Below are 22,142 nucleotides of genomic sequence, written 5' to 3' on the forward strand. Positions count from 1 at the left end.
TGCAGAAATAAAAATGAATGTAAATAATCCTAACCAATGTAAACTGTTCGGTATATCGATACGGAATATTATTAAAATTTTATATATAGTAATGAACAAAAGTGTAAATCTGCAAAAAATACTATCCTTTAGCAAGATCTTTTTGTAAAACATAACTTCTAAGTCTAAAGCTTATGTATATCATAAATAGAGTTGGAGAGATATTTATGCAAACTAATATCTTTAAGAATAAAATTTGAAAAATGGAACCTAAACAGAAATTTTTTGTATCTATTAAATATCATAACAGATGTTACATTTTAAATATTTCATATATTTTTGCATATTACGTGCATTTCTGAAATTTCCCATAAATAAATAGATATCCGCATTCCAATCATAATTTATCGTTCAATACACAATGGACTATTTTAATGTATTGTAAAATTGATACAAGAATCAAAGCAAGCAAAGGAATAAGCTAGTAGTAATATAGTAACCGATATAAGAATTATAATGAGAAGAAAAATTTCAATTCCTTAAATAACGATTATTCAAAATAAAAGTCGTATATACCTTTATTTTATAAGTTTGTAAGTATTAAAATATAAACTATTCTAATCTTTTATTTGTTACAGTATGTGTAATAACATTTCTTGTTCTTGTTACGTGATCGCACTTAAGCGCCAAATCTCTGTTGCCGCACTGCGCATGCGTCTATAGCCCCTCCTGCATCTGGTTTCGAGGATGCGTGCGCATCACGCCGCGTAACAATTGAAATACGAAAGAGAAGACAGTCGCGATCCGAAGTTGATCATGTAGATATTCCAAAAACGTCCGATCGCAAGGTGATTTCGCGTACAAAGTGGACAAAAAGGAATGAGTGTCGATTGAAAACGGGAGTGCAGTTCGCAATGAGACATATTTGAACCGTGTGAACCAGTGGCTATCGTTAATTAGTCGCGAGTTCTTCATCATCGATAATCCCAAGCTTTTCTTTTTTCTCTTTTTTTTTCTTTTTTAGAGAAACGCGAGCTCGTGCATCGATGAAACGTTCAAAATCCTTGGAAAATTACTTTCATATTGACGTTAGGACATCGTGATGAAAGTTGGAAGTTATTTTACGATTAATAGCTCCGTTTCGACGATCGCGGAATAATTGGTGATAATAATCTCGTCGAAGTCGAGATACTGGGAGAATTAAGGTAAGTATAGGTGGATTCGATATTGTGGCCAATTTAGAGTATCATTATTTAACCCATCAAAGACCAAGCAGTAAAATACATACATGTAATACGTAAAAGTTGCGTAAATGCTATTAGAAAAACGTAAACAAAGTAGGTTATTGTTTTATCAGGTTACAAAAAGTATATTAAAATAGTAGATACATTACAGAAATCCATTACACAAATCGAAGGTACAATAAGAATTTCACTTGAAAAAAATGATTCATGATAGTATTATAAAATAGTTTAATTTTTTTTTTAATTTTATGTAAGTGTGAAATTTAGATAAATGAAGAAATAATAACAAGATTAAAATATTCTATATTACAAAAATATACAATGTAAATTCGATAAAATCTGCTAATGCAAATCAATTGAGAGAAATTACAAATGAAATGTATTAGCTCAACTTTGGTTTTCAATGGGTTATCTACGCTATTTTTATATTTTCGTGAATTCTATAGGGTTTTCACAAGACAGCTCCAATTCATGGTTTGTGGCTAAACTTGATCTTTTAATTCAGTCGTCCTTAAGAAACAAATTCATTCATCGTATACAGCGAATACATTGAATGAATTTGTAAAAAGAGAAGAATGAATGAAATTTATCAAATTATCACTTTATCGTATGTTTCCATAACGTTTTCTTTAAGTTTGACACAGAATTGTAGGGACGTTGCTTGATACGTGATTCTTCCATTTTCGCGATGCGTATCTAATACACGTATTTTGATAAATCGTTATAAACAAAATCGCACGTACTGGGCAAAATGAGTGAGCTGTAACTGACACAAAAGCTAGAGTATGGGAAAGTATGGAAATTGGGTTTTTTATACATTTATGAAAAATTTGGAGGTGCAAAAATGCATATAATGTGTAATGTATAATGCAGAGATATATAAAATATTCAAAGAAAAGTATTTATTATAATATTTAATACATGAAACAAATTTCTATTCAGATTTCGCTTCTTTAGTGTTACGTTCATAAAAATCCGCAATTTACTTTCCTGGCACACCATGCACATATAAGCATTAGTATAAGAAATGAACTAAAACTTGCCTTCGACAGCATGATTGGGCCGTCCTCTGGCACGGGCGGTGTCCCGGAGCACGAGTTATCGGACAATCAGTCCCGTGTCGGGAAGAAACGCATCTTCGAGGATCTGGATATCGAGAACTTCTGCGAGGAGGTCCAGAACGGTCACAAACGGTATCAGTACCAAGAAATCGAAGCTCCAATGGAAGTAGTCGCCTCCAACCAAGTAATAGGAGACACCGCGGCTCTATTCTCTCCGTTATCGGCCCAGGAAGCCGTCGACGAGTGTCCAGTCGCTCGATTGGAAGTACTTCTCGTGGACGGCACTAATTGCACCTGGACAACCGTCTCGGAGCTAGAATCCCAGCAAAACATTGTCAATATCGCGGCTTCACCCACCACATCCTCCTCGTCGTCCGAACACAGGCAAGAACAAGTGATCCAAGAGATCCAAATCGAGGAAACGAGCTATCCTATTGGCTCTGACTATTGGGAGCCAGTTGTTACCGTTCCATCGCCTAACATACAACAGGGCAAGACCGATGTGTCTTCTGGTAGTCATCAGCAGCAACAATTTGATGATCAGGAGACTGGAAACCTTTCCTGGTTGCTGGATTTCAAGTTGGATCCGTTTATCGAGGCTGCTGACGAAAAGTCCACTGTACCTTCGCCCAAAGACGTTCACAGTGGTGTGCAGCTATTCAAGATACTGTCAAACCTTTATGTTTAATAGTTAGACTGCGGATAGTTATGTATTGCAAATAGTTAATAGCTTTATAACTAGAGAAATGTATAATTGAGATTTGTATCGATTAAGTATTATAACGGGTATGATATTTTGTAGGGAGATTGGTTAAACAGGGAATTATTTGTAAATTTAATTGATTGTATTTTCTGATAAACCTTATCTTTATTTTATTCGTACAGTATAGGATTTTTATAAGAGCAGATCACAATTTAATGCATTATAGAGATAAATAAGCTTTAACAATTTTACTTTGAGTAATTGCAAATTAAATTATGTTGGAGTTTTCCTACTTACATGTTCGTCGCTGTATTGTAGCGCATTACACGTCTTGTGTACATTTTTCCATCTTTGAATTTTTATTATTGCATAAACATCCGCAGTCTATTTAATTAATTTTATGTTTCGTGAAATCATGAAAAAGTTGACTTATGACTAGACCACGATTTTTTATGCATTTATGCGAGATTTAAAGGTATAGAAATCTATGCATATAAATATGAAAAATACGTAAAATATTCAGAGCAGAGTATTTGTTATACCGTTCAATAGCTGTAACGATATTCTATTCAGATTCTCTGTTTCTTAATTTGTGTTCATAAAAATATGCCGTCTATTTATGACTTAAAATATTGTTAGAAATATAATTTATAAACTCCAATACGCATCTACAGAGTCCGGCCGAATTACATGTAAAAGCAAATACGATGTGATTCCTTATACAAAAATGAGGAAAAAATATAGAATAAGATTCTTTCACTTTCGGCTTAGTCTTCGAGAAAATCGAATTTGAACATGGTTAGTTAAAAATTGACCTAGTACATTCTTTTTCTCGGGAACAAAATTTTCTCTTGTGAAAAAATTTTATTCTACATTTTCGACTTATTTTCACACATAAAATGACCTCCTGTCGATTATTTAGTTCTACTTGATAAGTTTTCAAAGTCTATTACCTCCAAGACTAAGCCAAAAAATGAAAAACTTCTATTCTATACTTCTTACTTTTACACAAAAAATCACGTCGTGCTCGTTGTTCCTATGTATTTACAAAATTATTCACCAATGTAGTTCGAAGAAATCATATGTTTCATATTTTTTACGCAGGGAATAAGACAAGGGTAAATGGACGTTCTTATGGATCTACTTACGTGAACGACGTGAAAAGGAGTTACAACGAAAACGGATCGTCACATCAGGAGTCGAATCATAGTTACTCTTGCCTGGATAATAGAAATTTTGCGTCTTCCCGATGTAACGGCCCAAAGAAGCCGCCTTTCACGTACACAGAGCTTATCGAACACGCTCTTCGGGAAAGGGGAGAGCTCACGGTGTCAGCTATTTATCAGTGGATCTCGTGAGTACTTTCCAAGAGTATTTGAACCCCTCGGAAGCCATACTCGTCAATTCAATGAAAAAAAAAGTAGAAAAAAGGAATTATTATATATTCATTTTAATAGAACAATTTTCAATAGACTCTGTATTTAAACCACTAGAACTTTGTATAGGTACTGAATTTATAAAATAATAATTAGTAATAATGTCGTAATTAATAATTTAGGTATTTATGCAAATTCATATTTTCTTAATGAATATTTTTTCTTTGGATATCTTGCATCTTTTCCCATATCAAGTACATTTCCTAAATCTTTCTACATTTAAATTTCCTAGAAACATTCATAGTCAAGACACTAATCTTTATTATCAAAATTATTTGTTGAAGATTATCTGTGGTAAACCTTGACCAAAATTCTCCATGAACACAAAATCCACAATGTTCTATTGAAATTAAGTTAAAATACGAGAATAGAGGATACGGAAAAGAATACATAAAATTTTAACTAAATTCACAGATGTTAGAGCTATAAGAAAGAAATACAATTATGTATTAGGTAAATATTGTAAGAGGAGGATTGAAAATGAGTTCAGGGGCTCGATTATCTATATTATCTATATTTGACAAACCTTCGATCGAACAGGTGAAAGCACAGAACCAGTAAATTGTGCACATTCGTGTTGGTGGAGAGTAGAGGGAGGGTTGAAACGAGCAAAAGAGCTGGTACCAGCTGGTACCACTGCGTAGCGAGGGCAGCGGTGCCAAGGGGTACCATCTAAGAACGCGACCCTCCCCGACCAGCTACCCCGCATCGACGCGGACCACGTTCTCGTAAATTCGTAGAAACTCGTTTCCTACATTTCCTACGGTTCGAAGGAGAACCATATATACTGAATGTATTACATAGTACACTTAGGATGAATCACTTCCAGAGAGATGAATTCGATACTTACAAATCTACAAAATGACATTTTTATAGAAACATTTGATCTTTTATTTTATTTTCTCCCTTTTGATTTCTTCTTTTTTATGTATTTAATGTATGTATTAATGGTATTGGTTATTTAATGAAGAGGATCAAAGTGGTGTAATAATGTAACTGATATATAAAATTCTCTTTACTTATAGAACAATTAAAAAATTTATTCTTTCTGAAAGAAATCAGTTGTTACACTGGGTATTTTGTACTCATACTTTGGATAGTTTTTGATATTTTTAACTTATTTTTGGTAATTAGGTCACATATACCAAACAAATTTCCAAATTAAGTGATATTTCATATTATTTGAAACCAACCATAATGAAAATCAATAAAAATCTATAATGTAAAGGTGCATTGTTCTTTTTTTGTTTGCATAATCATTAGATACATGTATGTAGTTATTGGATCAGATAAAGTTACTATTTAAAGCCTTGTGCTTGGGGCGTTCCAGCGGCTCTTTCTTCTTTTCCTAAAGACAGAGAATTAATTAGGGGAGTGTGTAACACTCCGTGACGTCGCCGCAAGCAGGTGAAGAAAATTGTTCTCGTGGGGTGAGCACGCTTGTCGATGTTGAACCGACAAGTGACAGGAACTATTTAAACGTCTGTCATTATGCAAATGTAGACATTCACATGATTATTTATTGCTCATTGAATAAGGAACAAAATTAGAATTTTTCTATATAGTAAATTCTATATTTAAAAACAATTTTTATAAAACTTATCAATTCCCGCCTAACTTACTTATTTTTGTTTACCATATTTGGAAAATTAATAAATTATTTTTCTTATTATATCTAGAGAACACTTTCCCTATTACAAAAGCAACGACGATCGTTGGAAAAATTCTGTGCGGCACAACCTCTCCATAAATCCCCACTTCAGGAAGGGATCAAAGGCACCACATGGAGCTGGTCACTTATGGGCCATTGCGAATCGCTCAGGCGATCCTAGACCTAGACAATCCATTAACAATTTTAACGCTAATTCTTCCATAAAGCAAATGAGCAAGAACACTGTTGAAGTTGAAAATCTGAGGAAGAACATCAGGTAATTAATCACTGTTTAGATAAAAAATTCATGATGGAATGTTTATTTACTTTAACCACTGATATTTTCAGTGAAATGAATCCAATAGATGAAGTAGAAGCGGCAACTGCCAGCATTACACAACAGTCTTCAGAAGAAGAGGCTGATAATGTAGTGAATTCTGTGACGCTAGAACACTGTGCTGAAGAAATCCTTAGTGGTATCAAGAAGGAAGTAGAGGTACAATATCTTGTACCTATGATAGTCTCCAACAATGAACATGAATCAACCCAATCCAATCAACAAACACAAGAGCTTCATTATCCTGTGAAAGAAAGTGGTAATCGAATTAATTAAACAGTAAAGCTTTTATGAATAGGAGTTCAACTTTGAATGTTATTGATTAAGTTGGTAAATATATCTTTGTAGATTTCCTTAACCCAGTATCAAAGGAAGTGGTTGCAGAAGAATGTGGACTTATTAGTGAAGGTTATCTAGTCACAGATCTAAATCCTACTACTTTGGGCCTGAACATGGTTGAACCAGAAATCATTACACCTGAAAATCTTTTTGGAGAGGAGTTAAGTTTCCAGTTCTATGAATTGTCGTCTCCATCGCAAATTCAATCTGCTTGACATATGGGGAAAAACAAGTTGCGATTAATTGTAATTGACGAGCTGCACGTACAAAATAATCAGGACTGCGATCAAGTGGAAGTCGGAGAAGATATTCATAGTGGTATCGATGAAAAGGAATTTCAAGAATCGATGGTTGAAAGCTGATCTTTTTCGACAGTGCTACAGCAAGTCTCATAGGATTCTCGAAACCTATGAGTGAGCAAAGTTGAATGAAATGCAGCATATTATTGCTCCAATTGTGCCTGGATATGTGTCTTATCGAGTCATTTAATACTACATATTAGTATAGTTTTCTTTTAGCCCTTACAGAATAATATGTACCGTTTTTTGTATTAGCAAAAGAAAATACAATATTTACTACGAGCTGTAAATATTATTATTCTTTTAAACTCTGATTACTTTGAAAGTTTTATATATGGAGAAGTAGGAATTCAACTAACAGTGGATGTTTGTAAAGTGTTCATTTTACTATGTAGAAATTATTTTACAATACAACACGTTTTCATCAAACTGTCTGTTTTGTAGGTTTTTAATTATTTTTGTTGAGAATCTGTTTCATCTTCATCTTCCTCTGCTTTATTACTTTCAGATTTTCTAAGCAATCGTTCTGCTAATTTCTTTTCTCTCTCCAATGCCTTTGCTTTCTTCAGTTCCTTCTTTAACTTCTTCTCATTTTTTTCTGCCATAGTCAGTGCCTCTGTTAGTTTTGTTGTGGACATAGTTCCTTGAGCTATCAATTGACGTCTAATCTCTTCAATCTTACGTTCCTTTCGCTCTTTAGCTTCCAATTCTGCCTCCTGCTTTTGAGCTATTTTTTCTTGTACCTGAGCTATTAATTGCTTCATAGTGGCCATTTTCTTTTCTACTTGCGCTTGCCTATAGAAAAATATATATTTAGACATTTATTGTTATATTATGGTATATATATATATGTTACTATTTTTACATACCTAGCTAACAATGCTTCTTCTTCCATCTTCTTTTTTTCTTTAATCTGTTGTAATCTTTCTTGAATATTTAATGGATGTGCAAGACTTTCATATTCTTTCATGTCTTCTACTTCTCCAGGAGTAGGCCAAGCCAATCCCGCAGGTTCTCCTAAAGCTTCCATTCCATACCTTCCTAATATTCGTTTCTTATATTTGACTGTCTCATGAAACCAATCTTGTGGTCTATCGTAAGGCTTTTTCCCTAACAGTATATTCCTATGTGCTTCTGTAAGTCTTGATTTATTTCTCTTTCTTTCTAAGTCAGTATTATTTTTCTCTTCTATAAGGATAGGTTCCTCCTCAGCGGATTCAATAATTGTACTTCCCTTTGAAAAGTAATATCTTGGACCAATATTTTGAAATCTTAACTTCAATGGTACATTGAAAATTAACTGTTTTATAGACATTTTTTTTACCCTTCTTTTGTTTATTTTCGCGTTGTTTATTATATTAATAATGCAGAATTATTAACAACTTTGGAATTAGATAATGAAAAATATTTCCCTTATTTAACTAAATCATCGAACTATATTGTTCTTTGCAATTAATAAAAGTTATAATTAATATTTCTTATTAAGATCATTAAATCTATCTTGCAATACACTAAGTGAATCTGAACATAAAGTAAGTAGGTTATGTCAAGTTATGTATCTAACATTATGTCGGGTTAAGTTATGTAGTATAAGAACGTCTGTATATTCAACGAGGTAGTGACGACGTCGATGATACTGTGAATTTAATATTATAATAATATAATATATTTTACAGTAATTAGTTTAATAGTTGATAAAATGGGTCGATTAGCAGAGGTACGATATTTATTAATATTAAATTATATAAATTATATGTTTTGCAATATAGAATATAAAACATAACCTATTATCGAAACTTTATATACAGGTGATTAGCGAACAATCATCCGAGAAGTGTAAAACTTTTGTATTCATGGGTGAAGGTTATACTTTGGGAAATTCTTTAGTAGCAGTAATCTCGCAAAAGTACGCCGCATTAATTAAAACGTAAGTTCAACGATATTAATTATTAATCATCTTTATTACAGTCCTGATGTGGAGTTTTGTGCTTGTTTCATCAATCATCCATCAGAAGGAAACATATACTTGAGGATCCAAGCGAAAAACGGAAAAGCTATAGACATACTAAGAAAAGGATTACAAGATTTTGAAAAGATTTGTGATCACACTTTAGAAACTTTCAACAATGCTTATGAACAGTTTAAGACTTCTAGAGATATGTTTGTAGATAGTACGTAGAGATATTATTTTTTACAGAAATATATAATTTATTTAATTATAACTATTTTATAACTATTATCATTTCTAAATAATAATATTTAACTAGATAATATTTTACAATTTTTTTTATATTACATGTCTGTTCTGTAAATTTTTGCATTTTTATATACCATAAGTGCATAAACATCTACCAGTCTACCTACAAAATATGGTATGTAATAAAAATAGGAAAGAAAAGGGAAATGACCAGAATTAGGTAATTTACATGGAAGTTTATTTCTTAGGCAACCTCAGCAGGCCTCTGTCTGCCCACAACTCTGTGGCTTTTTGACAAATAGTCTGCGAACTCTTGATAAGGAACTTTCCTTAGTGCCTGATCGTGCCAGAGATCTGGTGTTAAGTAGGCATAGGTTTTGGCAATAGCTGCATAGGTAGCTTTTGCAAAATTACCAAGAGTACAAGTAGATCCTCTGGCCGAGGTATAACAGTCCTCTATACCAGCCATCTGTAACAATTTCTTAGGCACAGGCGCTGATACGATACCTGTACCCCTAGGTGCTGGAATTAGACGCACCTGAACCGATCCACACTTGCCAGTAACTTTACAGGGTACAGTGTGAGGATCACCAATCTTGTTTCCCCAATAACCACGACGTACTGGCACAACTGAAAGCTTAGCCAGTATGATAGCTCCACGAATGGCAGTGGCCACTTCCTTAGAGCATTTTACACCTAGGCCAATGTGGCCTTTATAATCCCCAATAGCTACGAAAGCCTATAAAATGAGAAATTACTAATATCATCTCTAGTGAATTAATAATCATAAAATTACCTTGAAACGAGTACGCTGTCCAGCTCTGGTTTGTTTCTGTACTGGCATGATTTTCAGTACTTCATCTTTCAATTCAACTCCAAGGAATTTGTCAATGATCTCATATTCTTTGATAGGCAAAGAAAAGAGATAGATGTGTTCTAAGGATTCTATTCTTCCATCTCTAACAAGGCGTCCAAGTTTAGTTACTGGGATCCATTCTTTGCTATCTTCTTTACCACGTCCACGACCACGACCTCGACCTCTGCCTCCACGGGCTCTACCTCTTGGACCTCCACGGTCACCTCCTCCACGAGAACCAAATCCTCCACGAAAACCTCCACGCACGGCTGGAGCAGTGTCCGCCATTCTGTTTGACATTGACAAAAGAAATAATATTTATGGATTATTAAATGAAAAATTAAATAATTAAATAATGTATTTAATAAAATAGTTAGGTTAGGTTTTGATTAGGTTTTTAAACGGTAGAAATATTTTATTTGTTAGGGGGCAGTACCACACTAACACTAAAACGCGTGTCTCTTATGATTAATAAATTGATATTTTAAATACAAAATTTAATTTTTAAAATATTTATTAAAATTATAGAATTTTTTATATTTATAAAAGTAACAAAAGCGTGTTTCATAAAGAATCGAATAATGAAAATGAAAAAATTACTCGTAGCATACTTACGTTCCTTCTCTCTCCTGAGTTACAGGAGAAAGTCCATCACCTCTCTCACATTTATCAAGTCGAATAAGTCGATATATCTCGATTGGATGCTACATCCGATATTTAAATATACATTTCAATAAAACACGAATTCTAATGTTTTCATTTAACTCATTTTTTAATTAACTTTTTATCTCTTTGGTATCCTTTAATTTTTTAAAAATTCATTTTCTTAATGTTTGAAGTAATATAAATACATATAAAGTAGGCCATGAATTCTGTCATTATGTTTTACATCGAGCATGATATTTAATTCGGCAAAATGGTTAAATGACTTTGATATTTTCATAGCTAGAACTCTATTCCACTACAATCTTGATTGTTAAATAAAAGTAAGCGGAAGAACAATCTTAAATTACTATAAAATGTATAAGAGTTTTTGCACAACATTATAATAGTTCTGTTTTTTTAATTACGTTTATAAAATTATGAATTTGCATATAAATCTGCAGTCTACTAATCAGTTATGAATTATTATAACAGGACCAGTAGGATGTCACTTGTGGATCGCGAAATCTCATGACGAGTTTGAGTCAGACTTCGTCCGAGGAGGCAGTTTTATTAGCACGCGGTTATAAATTTCTAAAAAAGCTGGGAGAAGGTGCTTACGCGAAGGTTAATTAACCATCTCGCTAATTATTAAAATTATAAAACGATACGATAAACGATTTACAAAAAAGGGGTATAATTCAAATTCATTTCTCCCCTCGGTCGGTAACATCGTTTTCTTTACTTGGAATTATCAAATATATGCACATTTTTTACAATCTTTCTTTGATTAACATAAAATTTGTGTTTGTTTAATCGTAGGTGTATCTGGCGGAGTATAAACCAGAATCAGATCCAGAAAGGAATAGTACTTTGGCTTGCAAAGTGATAGACACCGGGCTAGCGCCGAAAGATTTCGTCCGAAAGTTTCTTCCCCGAGAGCTCGACATCCTGGTGAAATTGAATCACCCTCACGTGGTGCATGTACATAGTATATTCCAAAGACGTACAAAATATTTCATATTTATGCGTTACGCCGAGAACGGCGATCTTCTGGAGTTTATACTGAAGAACGGTGCGGTTGCAGAGGGACAGGCGCGTGTATGGTTTCGACAACTTGCTCTTGGTAACACCGATATCTCTTTAAATCAGAGACCATATCTGTTATAATTTAAATTTAAAAAGTTATAATATAAGAATTCATATTTTAGTTTAAATCATTTCTCTTACAAATAATCATTGTAAATTTAATATTTTTTAGGATTAACATTTTTTTTTGTTATTGGTAACTATTGATCAGGAGAATCTTAATCATCTACAATAACTATTTATAGAGCCAGTACATTTAAAGTTTGATTTTTTAATAAATGTATTTTTTGGAAGATTTTTAAGAATTAGAAATTTTAAAAATAATTACTATTTTGGTCCCTGCTTTAAATACAGTGCATGATGAAATAAATAAGATCAGGAGGATTATTAAAAATCATGACTATTCTATATTAAAAACTCTACCTTTGTTTCAGGTCTTCAATATTTACACGAAATGGAGATTGCTCACAGAGACATGAAATGCGAGAATGTTCTACTAACGTCAAATTTCAATGTCAAGCTTGCGGATTTTGGATTTGCTCGCTACGTGATAGATAATCGAGGTAAACGCGTTCTGAGCGATACTTATTGCGGTTCTCTATCGTACGCTGCCCCAGAGATCCTTCGTGCTTCCCCATACAATCCAAAGATCGCGGATCTCTGGTCCCTTGGCGTCATCCTCTACATTCTTTTAAACAAATCAATGCCCTTTGACGACACTGATATCAAACGTCTGTACGAGCAACAAACAAATCGCAAATGGAAGTTCCGGAGTAAAATCGCAGAAACCTTAAGCGAACAAGTAAAGAAGCTAGTGACTCGTCTTTTGGAACCTGATGTCTCGAAACGCTGGAAGCTGGATCAGACATTGCACAGTGAATGGATTGCAATGGATCCTAGACTTCTGGTACTCACACCAGCTGAACAGACTGCTCTTAACAACGCAATGCAGGAGAGGAAGAAAATCGAAGAGAAATTCTCTACGAAAGATCCTGTGAGACTGAAGAATTATTTTTTTATCACTACACTGCAATTTAATTCTTTTTTATTAAAATATTTGTTTTTTAGAAATTGTTCAAAGTGGAGGAAAAGAAAAAAATGAACAATACGGCTAATGCGAAACCTGAAGAGGTCACCGTGATTAAGAAAGCTGCCAGAGTTTGTATTTTATTTTATTCTTTTTATTTTCTTTTAAAGAAATATATATAATGATTTCTGCTGCTTAGGTAACAATGTCTTCTGTAGCTGCTGGACCCATATTTAAACGCCCGTAGCGTTCAGGAGTATACGTATGTTGAGCTTTGTATGAGTCTTCACGACCATAAACCATCAAGTTACTATCAGGAGAATTTTTCTACACCTTCATACATCTTGAACAGTTTTATACACCTCTTAAAGGTTCTATTTTATTAGTTTCTTTCATACTGAATAACAATAATCATACATCATTTATTGTACATTGAGACACCCAAATATTAGCAAAATAATATTTAATATACTTTTGTTTAAATTTCTCAGTTACATATAAAAAATAATGCAAGAAAATTAATTTAACAATCTTCAATTTCCTATGTATCGTGCTTTCATTAAAGTTGTATTATTTTTTGAAGTACATTGCACATAGAAATTATGTTCATCAACGAATGTCTCTACTTTTTCTTTGAGGGAAATCCTAATAATATTTCTAGGACTTGCTAGTCCTTCAAGATCCCATACACCATCTGATAGTAATAACAAAAGCTGATTATTTGGAGATGTACTTATTTCAAACACGTCCGTGACTGGCAAAACATATTCTTGCAGATCTTCCCATGGCTGATAACGTAAGACCAAAGTCTGTGTAGTCAGTCGTAGAACGATCCACAAGGTATCTATCCTTGACTCCGCAAATGCTTCCATTATTCTTGGTATGTGTAGTTCTACAAATTATGAAAGTATTTACATAAACATTCGTAGTCTACTTATTGACTATTAATGCATTTCAATAAAATAGAAACATCAAATGAAGTTGGACAAACCTTTTGAATGAACAAGTTCGTTCTTTATATTACTAAATAAAGATATGGATACAGAATCAAAGTTTACAAATACAATGAGTTCTTTTTCGTCCATGACAATTAATTTTTTGACATGAAAGTCACTGTCGTTTGTTTGATATGTTAATACAGTGCCGTTCAGTGCAGTTTTACTAAAACAATGCGAGGAAGAGTTTGTAGATTTGCATTGTACTGGCTGAATAGTTGCAGATTTATTAGAAGCAACAATGATGTCTTCTACGACTTCTAATTTATTTATATAAACAGCTCGATCTATAATCATAAAATATTTAAGTATTAATAATAATTAAAGTTACCTGTTGTTCAAGGAGGGTATACCACTTTGTCTGTTTCAAAAAATTGAAAAAATTCTTTTTATATATTTTTAAGTTTGATATGCATAAAATATTGTGGTGTGCCCCCTTAAAAATTAAAAAAGAAGGATGTAAAAGAAATACTTTGTAAAGCTGTATTAATGGTTTCGGCTGCCTCTAAAAATATCTTCATTTTTTCAGCAATGGGTAAAACACTTGAATAACTTGTGTAAAAATTCTTCAACTCCGCTCCTCCATAAGTACCTTTAACTATAAGATCTCCATGAATATGTAAGCTGTTTTGAAATTCAATTCCTGTTTTTATTGTTTGAGTATGATTATTCTTCTTTAATTGATGATCTATTAGCTCAGTCAAATTCACATCATTTATTAAACCACTAACAATGAGCTCAGATACATTAATAGAACCTTGGAACTTTTTCTGGCCATAAATTCTTTGATTCGTAGATTTTGTTAATACTTCTTCTATAGTATTTCCCATTACAGTTCCAGACACCCTAATTAGTAATAATGAATAATAACAATTAAATATTAATTTTTAGTTAAACCAGTTTAATGGTAAATAGATTAATTTTATTAATTACTCTATATCGCTAAACGTAGCAGTGATAAATGTTTTTTGTCCCTTTATGATTACATGTTTCTTCAGCTTCGTCAAAGCATTAGCAGCCCATTTATCAAAGTTGTAACCATTCAAATTCTCTGCAGTTAAACGTGTGACTGTTTTCTTTCCAGTTACAATATTTTCTCTCGAATCGTGTCTCATAACATTTTTCTTAAGATCCAGTTTGTTAATCGTATGTTTTGCACTCAAGTTTCCTAAATTTTTCATATATTGTAAAATTTGTTTCAAAAATATTTTACGAGAATCCTTTCTTTTATCTCACAATTTTATTATTATTACCTAAGACCTTTAATGTATGGAATGTCCATTTTGCCTTCACTTGTTGGTCTTTATCCTTTAGCAAAGAATTCTCAAATATATCATTGAGATCTGATAGTGAAGATTTTAGTCTTGAAACATTTGAACCCACAATAAAAGGTACTTCAATATTATTCAAAGACACAGGGTATGATATTTTCTGTAACTTGGTTTTGCTTAAAACACGTTTTGAAATGTCTTTCCACATTTCAATATTTAATGTACTTATTTCATTCTAAAAGTAATTATTATTTTAATAATAATTTGTCCTATAATGTTCTAACAAAATATTTATATGATAATTTATTGCTCACATCTAAAATAACATTTCCATTTATCACTATATTTTCAAAATGCAAATTCTTTCCATAAAGTGTTGTAACATTTGTTGTCAACCAAATTTCTGAAAACAGTTTTTCTAGTCTAATATTATTTACATTTGTTATTGCTGGTTCAAGTGGAAATCTTGCAGATCCCTTAATAAAGACATTAACTGGAGTCTCATCTTCAGCAATTTTAAAAGAATATGGTAAATTTATTGCATTTGCTTCTATATTACCAGAAATTCTCTTTTTATGCAAATTAAGATCTTTCTCTGTGTCTATCAAATGAAATGGAAGATGAGAAGCATGTATATGATTCGTACTAAAATCGCTACCTAAAACGAAGTACTATTAATAAATAGAATAAAAAACGTTATATCGTTAATTAATTTTTATTAATTATAACTTACGAAATATTATATTTTGCAAAGATTTCATATCGGTGAGCCTTATAGCATTATCCAAGAAATGTGTCATATTAATATTATTAATGTAATCTACATAAACATGTTGCTCTAATATTAGATTTTTAATTATCTTGTTACCTAATTCTATGTAAAATCGAACAGGTAATCTAAGAGTATTTGTTTTCAAGTTTGTTGCTTCTATAGAGGTATTGAGAATATTAGGTTCAATCCATGAATTCACAAGCCTTTTCAATTCTGTATAATTAAAAAAGAATTGATGAATTTACAAATTGTATCAAATAAAATAAGAAGTATCAAATAAAAATGTAATATTACAAAAATTATCTTATTTTACCTGTTAAATTCAAATTATTCAGTTGCATTGTAAATATATTTTTTGCAGTGAGATTATGATAATACAGTTTCTCAGACAAAATAGATTTGAAAACTACTTTGAAATTATCAATGAAATAATCTTCACTCAAGCTCCCGACAATTTGTGAACTATTTAATTTTTTTACAGCAATAATATCCGCTATTAGCGTTGTAGTTTTAATTTCTGGTGCAATAACAGAAGTAGCACATAATGTTGAATCCTCCAAAAATAAATCTTGCTTCCTTTAAATAAAGAAAATATTGCTTAAATATATTTGTTTTATATTAATTCTTTTACTAATGCAAATATTAAGTAAACTTACTCTGATTTTAATTTATTGTAAGAGAACTTTGTTATCTCTACATTTTGATGAAAATGTTTATTTCCTGATATAATACTAATATTTTGGAAATTCGCAGTAATCCATTTCTGAAAGCCATACACAGTGATATTGCTCCATTTCTAGAATAAAACTCAATTACTTCTTTTACTTACTATATCATAATATATTTCCAAAATTAAATATGTAGGAAATATTATACTTGCCATTTTTTCACTTGAAAGGATTAAGGACACTGATATATTATCATGTAAAGATATTGCATTTGACAAGGTACGTTTGATTGACCCTGTCTTACTAGCAATTAAGTCTGTAGATGTTAAATTATCAATTTTGACATTTTCTAAATTGAAATTGTCATATAAAATCATGGGCTCACTAATGAATATTGTGGGTGACAATCTTTTCCATTTTCCTTCTATTTTTCCCCTTAAATCATCAATATTTTTTATTTTTAGTTTAGGTGTTTTGATTGAACCAGTAACTGTTGAGAATGAGCCATTTAATGGCAATAAAATCCCTCCTGTTGTTAAATTCAGTTCTTTAACTTTCATCTCTTTTATTGTTACATCTTGCTTTGTTAAGAATGTGGCAATATTTAATGGCATAAAAGCATTTGTTGCCTTCATGTCAGTAAAAATATGCTTTCCTGAAATAAAGATTTCATAAATTATCTTCTATAATTAAACAGTTAATTAAGAAATGAAAGTCAGAATGTATTACCAGAAACTAGTTGATCACCAGTTACTTTCAAAGCATTTTCCTGTAAATAACGTAAAGTTATTCCATTAATTAATTCAGAAACTACAATGTCTTCTATTGGAAGACTTAAGAGAGGACATTTCCAGTTTCTTAGTTCTTCTATACTTAATTCATCAAAATTTAATTCTTGATTTGTCTTTATTGACATTATTAACTTGGTCAAGAAATTCATATTCTCCTTAACATTCAATCGATTTATTTTACACTTTGTTGTACATTTCACTTGAATTGTTTTTGCATGTAGTGAAGAAATAGTTTTAATTTTGGGATGCCACTTGTTACTAATATCAACCTTTTGTGCTTGAAATCTAAAAGTCAGTTTCTTATATTGCTTATATAAATCTTCTAATTGTTGTAAGTTGTGTCTGTTTATCTGCAAAGGTAATAAAAATATTAAATTCGTTTGGCTTAATTTAGTTTGTTATAGATGCAATATCTTACATTATGAACATGAAGCTGATCAATATGACCTCTTAAAATTGTGATAGGATCCTTTGGCATTGGAATTTCTTTCATTGCTCTTTGAATTCTATTCTTGGCATTAATGTTCCATATTCTTATTTCTTCTTGTAAATTCTTGTTAGATTTCTTTTTAATCCATAGTAGTTGTTTCAACGTCCATTTATTATCTTTGCTTCTCATTAGTAATAATTCTTCATTATATAGTATTACTCGACGAAATTGACTGATTCCAGATAATTTTGCATTTAATTCTATGAATCTCCAGCCATTATATTGATAGGCTACTATAGTGTCTTTATGTAAAGTTAAGAGTATAATTGTTTTCCTTGAAATAACTGGTAATATAAAATTACCAGAAGAAATTTGTTGAAATGGTATAAAACGATTGTGTATTTCCTTATAAATAACAGTGAAAGACTCTGTTGATAGAGTTAGATAGTGTTCCATGAAATGGCCTTCTGTTAATTGAAAGTAAGAGACATCTTCACTCAATGGTAATTTTTGTACCATTACAAATTTATTGGTCCTTAAGGAATACTTAAAAATCAATGTAGAAGAACCAGTCACTGCTAAATACATAAATCCTTTACTTTGGAATGGAATTAATTTCTTAGTACCAACATCAATGACCTGTATCAGATCAAAGTAATTATCAAACCAAATGTAAATTGAAATGTTTGAATGAGAAACTGTGCCTAAATGCAACCGATTCATTCCATTCCAAATTGTTAGATGATTTATATCGTTCAACTCAAAATCATGAACTGGCTGCAGATAATAGTTGTTTAGAACTTTGGTGAAACTTAAAATAACAGATCCATTTTGATTTTGGATAATGAGAAGTGCTCCGTATGGACAACTGTTTACAAATATTTGTTTTCCATTTAGCACAGGATAAGAGATTGTGTCATAAAAAACGTCATTCTGAAATGAAAACTAATTTATAAAATTCAGCATTTCACTTTGATTTTATAAAAGTAATAGAATGTTACATTTATCTGGTACAAGGATACTTTGGAAATATCTAGAACTACAGCGAACCAGATTGTTTCAAATTCATTTTGAAGAGAAAAGAACTTAATGTCTTGGACATTTACGAAATTGAGTCGATTAAGATCATGAAACCCAGTGAATACATTAATACCTGTAAAAATTAATATTGAAATTTAAATTTAAATTTAAATTCGATTTAACATACGATTTAGTTATCGATTTGGTGATTCGATTCGATTTTTGTTTATCGATTCAAATCACGGCGCTGTCTTACTAACTGGCCAATATTGTGTACAGGTTAAGTGGCCGTCGCTATCCCCATCAGTTCTTAAAAGTATCAGTATAGAGGATTCGTGGTAATCGTGATATAGACCTTTCCTTGATAATTGACCAGGATCACCGATTGAACGATCTGCGGTCAATTATCAAAGCAATAACACACGTGTGTTGTTATCTCATTGGGTCTCCGATAACCTTAACATTATTTATTTATTTTTTTTTCTATTTAAATTAGAAATAATTTTAACGTGTACATCCATATGTGTTTTAACGGGCAATATGTCAACATACGAAGAAATAAAAGAAAATTTAACAGCTCAGGTTTGCGAGCTGGAAACATTACACTCTATTTATCCAAAAGAATTAACGATTACAGATCATGGAGTGTTGGCTGATATTAACGAGTTCGTCAAGAATCCGATGCAAGAACTGCCTCGGAGATTGGAATATACCATTGAAATTCTATTGAACAATGTAAGTTTGAAACAAATATTTTTATCAATATAATATATCAGTAGAATGTCTGCTAAAAATCTGGTATTTAATCATTCACAGGGATCTATAGAATTATTGATTAGTCTATCATCTAATTATCCTAAAGAAAAGCCAGAGGTTTATGCGAGGAGCTCTTTTCTGAGCCGAACTCAACAGTTGCTATTAAACCAGACATTGAGCGATATTCTTGAACATCAAGAAGAAAATGAGCCTTGCATTCAAGCATTAATATCATGGCTTCAAGATAATGGTGAAAATTTCCTTATAAAATCCAACAAAAACCTAGACAAAGAATTCATTACTAAGCGCAAGAATAAGGATCAAAAGAATTTGAGTTTTGGCAGATTTTGGATTTATAGTCACCATATATATAGTAAATATAAAAGGAAGAAGATTGTCGATTTGGCAGAAGCAAATTCCCTTACGGGTTTCTGTCTGGCAGGGAAACCTGGAGTAATTTGTATAGAAGGTGCCTTAGAAGACTGCAACTATTGTTGGCAAAAAGTATCAATTTTTTTCATTTAAATACAGAAGAAAGTATTTTTTTGTATTTTCATAATTATAGAAAACTAAATTTTATATTTTGAAAATTTTAGATCAAATCTATGAATTGGCAGAAAATACTATTAAAACTGGTAGAAGAGGAGAAAGATTGTAAAGATATGATGGATATAATGCGTAAATTTAGTAATTTTCAAGTAATACTCTTTACGACTTCAGGACGTCATAATGATATGAGCCAAGTATTAAAGTATTTAATGGAACACAAATCTCAACATGTGTTTAAGGAATTGTTTGGTATTGAAGCTAAATGTACTGAACTTACAAATTGATAGTATGATTAATGATTGATGGTATATATCTATCATGACTTTAACAATCTTGTACAAAAAAATTGATGAATAATTTGAATAATTAATAGTAGATATCTACCATGACTTTAACAATGTTAAACAAATAAATATATTTGTAGAGAAAAAAATATACTTGTTATTTTTCAATTATTTTTAATAAATACTTACCTTCTCCAGAATTCTCCTGTAATTCTCTTTTATGGCGGATAGAAATTATTTTCGATGTGTTTTTAATGTGTTCCGTAATTTTTGTATTAATTTCAGTTAATGTATTATTTAAATTTTTCGACGCTAAAAATTAGATTTCGAAATATAATATATGAATAATAACATTTAACTTCATTTTATTGTTAGAAATTTCATACCATAATCTAGTTTCAATTTTCCAAAGAAATTTGATGTATCTTTAAGTACAGCATTTAATGCATAATTTTTTTCGGTATATTCATGACATTTCGCGGTGTTGATTAATATTAAAATAAGGAAAAACTTTAATATCATATTTCCACACTCGATACTTAGAATGTTGATTCACAATTAGAAACAGTTCATAGATGAAAAGGTGTTCCATGTTTACATTTTTTCCCCTTCCAGGTAACAGAACTAATTCAAATTCGTATATATATGAATTATGTGTGTAACATACAATTTCTCATTGTAACTGAACTCTAATGAATATTTCATTAATATTCCTTGTTATTACAATTTTTTCCACAACGATTATTTCTTTATCTAACTGTAGCATAACGCAAAAATTCATTGGTAAGGAAGTGGCCTGCAATGTAGGGAGCAGGTGGTCCAAGAACATCCTGTGTGGGACTATAAACTTTAATTTGTCTCATGTGCGTGTCTCGTCCATTCTGATGGTTGCTTATTACTGCTATTTGTATCATAAATGTCCTAATAGGTCTATCATTTATGTCCTTTATGGGAATGATAACCCAACCACTTGGTTCATTCAGATCCATTACTTCTATTTCTTGGAGGTCATTAAAATTTGTACCTGCTCTGATACTTATCCTAAAAGTGATGTTATAACATTAATAATTATCTAACATTTATTACTTTCAAGTAACAAAAGATATATACAACATTTCTCACCTGCTGGGTGTATAACTTTCATCTAATTTATAATCTGTGTATATACATATGTCACGAATCGTTGTTTTCCTCTTGAACTGAATGTTTACCAGATGTGGAAGTTGTCCATCAGACTGCCAATATGTCTCTGTTATGTCATCGCGCAACTGATCTACGCCAAAGCCAGGCTTACAACTGGACAGACTCCAAATTGCATGGTTTCCAACTTCTCGCACACGACCAGCTAGCTCCTCCTGTATAGGATCTATTTCTCCTAAAGAAGCATAACTATTACAGCAAATACCTTTCACTCAAGACATGATTATATACAAGATATTTACCTGTATTACCAGTCTTATTACTCATTGTTAATTTTTTAAACTATAGGTACTTGATCAATCACAGAAATTTCTTAATACACTGGAAACATAAATTTTTCGTAAAATAGTAGAGAATTGAGTAATTTCTTATCAAATGGACTAGGTGTCGAATTAGATACAATGTTATTTATTTAAAGGTTTCTGTCAAAGATAGAAAAATGTGATGTTTATTCTTCTGCTGCCATCTATGACTAACCCATAAGAAATTTGAAACTTAAAAAACAGAAATGTGTCGATAACTAAAATGAATGTCAATGTTTTCATC

The 22,142-nt window shown here is 31.5% G+C and overlaps 8 protein-coding genes across 13 annotated transcripts; 4 read left to right on the forward strand and 4 right to left on the reverse strand.

Annotated features, from left to right (window-relative positions):
* The first annotated feature begins 6 nt into the window (after positions 1-6).
* LOC122576514 lies at positions 7-7,269 on the forward strand. Of its 2 annotated transcripts, none has more exons than XM_043746926.1 (7): positions 7-572; positions 664-1,184; positions 2,276-2,931; positions 4,092-4,341; positions 6,103-6,351; positions 6,423-6,670; positions 6,760-7,269. In XM_043746926.1, exons 3-7 carry the CDS (start codon positions 2,277-2,279, stop codon positions 6,963-6,965), a joined length of 1,608 nt encoding a protein of 535 aa, XP_043602861.1. In that variant the 5' UTR covers positions 7-572; positions 664-1,184; position 2,276; the 3' UTR covers positions 6,966-7,269. The 2 variants fall into 2 exon arrangements, with proteins under 2 accessions (XP_043602861.1, XP_043602862.1); XM_043746927.1 differs by lacking the exon at positions 7-572 and having other exon boundaries at positions 620-827; positions 1,004-1,184.
* Positions 7,270-7,414: 145 nt separating this feature from the next.
* On the reverse strand, positions 7,415-8,585 carry LOC122576520 (myotubularin-related protein DDB_G0290005). The gene is made up of 2 exons (XM_043746933.1): positions 7,919-8,585; positions 7,415-7,844 (listed from the first exon to the last, which is right to left on the reverse strand). Exons 1-2 carry the CDS (start codon positions 8,362-8,364, stop codon positions 7,502-7,504), a joined length of 789 nt encoding a protein of 262 aa, XP_043602868.1. The 5' UTR covers positions 8,365-8,585; the 3' UTR covers positions 7,415-7,501.
* Positions 8,586-8,715: 130 nt separating this feature from the next.
* On the forward strand, positions 8,716-14,487 carry LOC122576516 (testis-specific serine/threonine-protein kinase 1-like). Of its 4 annotated transcripts, none has more exons than XR_006319783.1 (9): positions 8,716-8,766; positions 8,858-8,976; positions 11,240-11,371; positions 11,567-11,870; positions 12,268-12,827; positions 12,902-12,991; positions 13,060-13,231; positions 13,637-13,740; positions 14,385-14,487. XR_006319783.1 is itself a non-coding variant. In XM_043746930.1 (8 exons), the coding sequence occupies exons 4-8, from the start codon at positions 11,276-11,278 to the stop codon at positions 13,105-13,107; spliced, it is 1,098 nt and encodes a 365-aa protein (XP_043602865.1). In that variant the 5' UTR covers positions 8,716-8,766; positions 8,858-8,976; positions 9,062-9,220; positions 11,240-11,275; the 3' UTR covers positions 13,108-13,363. The 4 variants fall into 4 exon arrangements, 2 of the variants coding, with proteins under 2 accessions (XP_043602865.1, XP_043602864.1); XR_006319784.1 differs by having other exon boundaries at positions 13,060-13,122; XM_043746930.1 differs by lacking the exons at positions 13,637-13,740; positions 14,385-14,487 and adding an exon at positions 9,062-9,220 and having other exon boundaries at positions 13,060-13,363.
* On the forward strand, positions 8,749-9,228 carry LOC122576684 (probable DNA-directed RNA polymerases I and III subunit RPAC2). The gene is made up of 3 exons (XM_043747343.1): positions 8,749-8,766; positions 8,858-8,955; positions 9,018-9,228. The coding sequence occupies exons 1-3, from the start codon at positions 8,749-8,751 to the stop codon at positions 9,226-9,228; spliced, it is 327 nt and encodes a 108-aa protein (XP_043603278.1).
* LOC122576519 (40S ribosomal protein S2-like) lies at positions 9,463-10,800 on the reverse strand. The gene is made up of 3 exons (XM_043746932.1): positions 10,718-10,800; positions 10,043-10,391; positions 9,463-9,985 (listed from the first exon to the last, which is right to left on the reverse strand). Exons 2-3 carry the CDS (start codon positions 10,388-10,390, stop codon positions 9,491-9,493), a joined length of 843 nt encoding a protein of 280 aa, XP_043602867.1. The 5' UTR covers position 10,391; positions 10,718-10,800; the 3' UTR covers positions 9,463-9,490.
* LOC122576510 lies at positions 13,392-20,930 on the reverse strand. Of its 2 annotated transcripts, XM_043746912.1 has the most exons (15): positions 20,783-20,930; positions 20,586-20,708; positions 18,789-18,940; positions 17,776-18,720; positions 17,296-17,707; positions 16,779-17,221; positions 16,555-16,694; positions 16,212-16,474; positions 15,860-16,111; positions 15,441-15,784; positions 15,109-15,361; positions 14,789-15,023; positions 14,328-14,701; positions 13,852-14,142; positions 13,392-13,752 (listed from the first exon to the last, which is right to left on the reverse strand). In XM_043746912.1, exons 1-15 carry the CDS (start codon positions 20,916-20,918, stop codon positions 13,394-13,396), a joined length of 4,722 nt encoding a protein of 1,573 aa, XP_043602847.1. In that variant the 5' UTR covers positions 20,919-20,930; the 3' UTR covers positions 13,392-13,393. The 2 variants fall into 2 exon arrangements, with proteins under 2 accessions (XP_043602847.1, XP_043602848.1); XM_043746913.1 differs by lacking the exons at positions 20,586-20,708; positions 20,783-20,930 and adding an exon at positions 18,995-19,098 and having other exon boundaries at positions 17,776-18,940.
* On the forward strand, positions 19,102-20,545 carry LOC122576517 (RWD domain-containing protein 2A). Its single transcript, XM_043746931.1, has 3 exons — positions 19,102-19,542; positions 19,624-20,067; positions 20,160-20,545. Exons 1-3 carry the CDS (start codon positions 19,348-19,350, stop codon positions 20,394-20,396), a joined length of 876 nt encoding a protein of 291 aa, XP_043602866.1. The 5' UTR covers positions 19,102-19,347; the 3' UTR covers positions 20,397-20,545.
* A 149-nt stretch (positions 20,931-21,079) lies between the features above and the next one.
* LOC122576521 (anaphase-promoting complex subunit 10) lies at positions 21,080-22,103 on the reverse strand. The gene is made up of 3 exons (XM_043746934.1): positions 21,839-22,103; positions 21,519-21,771; positions 21,080-21,437 (listed from the first exon to the last, which is right to left on the reverse strand). The coding sequence occupies exons 1-3, from the start codon at positions 21,861-21,863 to the stop codon at positions 21,146-21,148; spliced, it is 570 nt and encodes a 189-aa protein (XP_043602869.1). The 5' UTR covers positions 21,864-22,103; the 3' UTR covers positions 21,080-21,145.
* Between the last annotated feature and the right edge of the window lie 39 nt (positions 22,104-22,142).

Source organism: Bombus pyrosoma, linkage group LG16 (assembly GCF_014825855.1).
Source record: "Bombus pyrosoma isolate SC7728 linkage group LG16, ASM1482585v1, whole genome shotgun sequence".
In the NCBI taxonomy this organism is placed as follows: domain Eukaryota; kingdom Metazoa; phylum Arthropoda; class Insecta; order Hymenoptera; family Apidae; genus Bombus; species Bombus pyrosoma.

Bases quoted from the DNA above. Each gene is read 5' to 3' on its own strand.
- LOC122576514 (XM_043746926.1), top strand. From the start codon at position 2,277: ATGATTGGGCCGTCCTCTGGCACGGGCGGTGTCCCGGAGCACGAGTTA. The intron at 2,932-4,091 runs GTGTGCAGCTAT...TTTTTTACGCAG, and splicing joins GCCCAAAGACGTTCACAGTG to GGAATAAGACAAGGGTAAAT. The intron at 4,342-6,102 runs GTGAGTACTTTC...TATTATATCTAG, and splicing joins GCTATTTATCAGTGGATCTC to AGAACACTTTCCCTATTACA.
- LOC122576520 (XM_043746933.1), bottom strand. From the start codon at position 8,364: ATGTCTATAAAACAGTTAATTTTCAATGTACCATTGAAGTTAAGATTT. The intron at 7,845-7,918 runs GTATGTAAAAAT...ATTTTTCTATAG, and splicing joins GAAGAAGCATTGTTAGCTAG to GCAAGCGCAAGTAGAAAAGA.
- LOC122576684 (XM_043747343.1), top strand. The intron at 8,956-9,017 runs GTACGCCGCATT...TCTTTATTACAG, and splicing joins GTAGCAGTAATCTCGCAAAA to TCCTGATGTGGAGTTTTGTG.
- LOC122576519 (XM_043746932.1), bottom strand. From the start codon at position 10,390: ATGGCGGACACTGCTCCAGCCGTGCGTGGAGGTTTTCGTGGAGGATTT. The intron at 9,986-10,042 runs GTAATTTTATGA...CTCATTTTATAG, and splicing joins GACAGCGTACTCGTTTCAAG to GCTTTCGTAGCTATTGGGGA.
- LOC122576516 (XM_043746930.1), top strand. From the start codon at position 11,276: ATGACGAGTTTGAGTCAGACTTCGTCCGAGGAGGCAGTTTTATTAGCA. The intron at 11,871-12,267 runs GTAACACCGATA...CCTTTGTTTCAG, and splicing joins GTTTCGACAACTTGCTCTTG to GTCTTCAATATTTACACGAA. The intron at 12,828-12,901 runs GTGAGACTGAAG...TTTGTTTTTTAG, and splicing joins AATTCTCTACGAAAGATCCT to AAATTGTTCAAAGTGGAGGA.
- LOC122576517 (XM_043746931.1), top strand. From the start codon at position 19,348: ATGTCAACATACGAAGAAATAAAAGAAAATTTAACAGCTCAGGTTTGC. The intron at 19,543-19,623 runs GTAAGTTTGAAA...AATCATTCACAG, and splicing joins TTGAAATTCTATTGAACAAT to GGATCTATAGAATTATTGAT. The intron at 20,068-20,159 runs GTATCAATTTTT...TGAAAATTTTAG, and splicing joins GCAACTATTGTTGGCAAAAA to ATCAAATCTATGAATTGGCA.
- LOC122576510 (XM_043746912.1), bottom strand. From the start codon at position 20,918: ATGATATTAAAGTTTTTCCTTATTTTAATATTAATCAACACCGCGAAA. The intron at 17,222-17,295 runs GTAATACATTCT...TCTTTATTTCAG, and splicing joins TGGTGATCAACTAGTTTCTG to GAAAGCATATTTTTACTGAC. The intron at 15,362-15,440 runs GTGAGCAATAAA...AATTACTTTTAG, and splicing joins ATGGAAATGTTATTTTAGAT to AATGAAATAAGTACATTAAA.
- LOC122576521 (XM_043746934.1), bottom strand. From the start codon at position 21,863: ATGAGTAATAAGACTGGTAATACAG. The intron at 21,772-21,838 runs GTAAATATCTTG...ATGCTTCTTTAG, and splicing joins TAATAAGACTGGTAATACAG to GAGAAATAGATCCTATACAG. The intron at 21,438-21,518 runs GTGAGAAATGTT...CATCACTTTTAG, and splicing joins GAAAGTTATACACCCAGCAG to GATAAGTATCAGAGCAGGTA.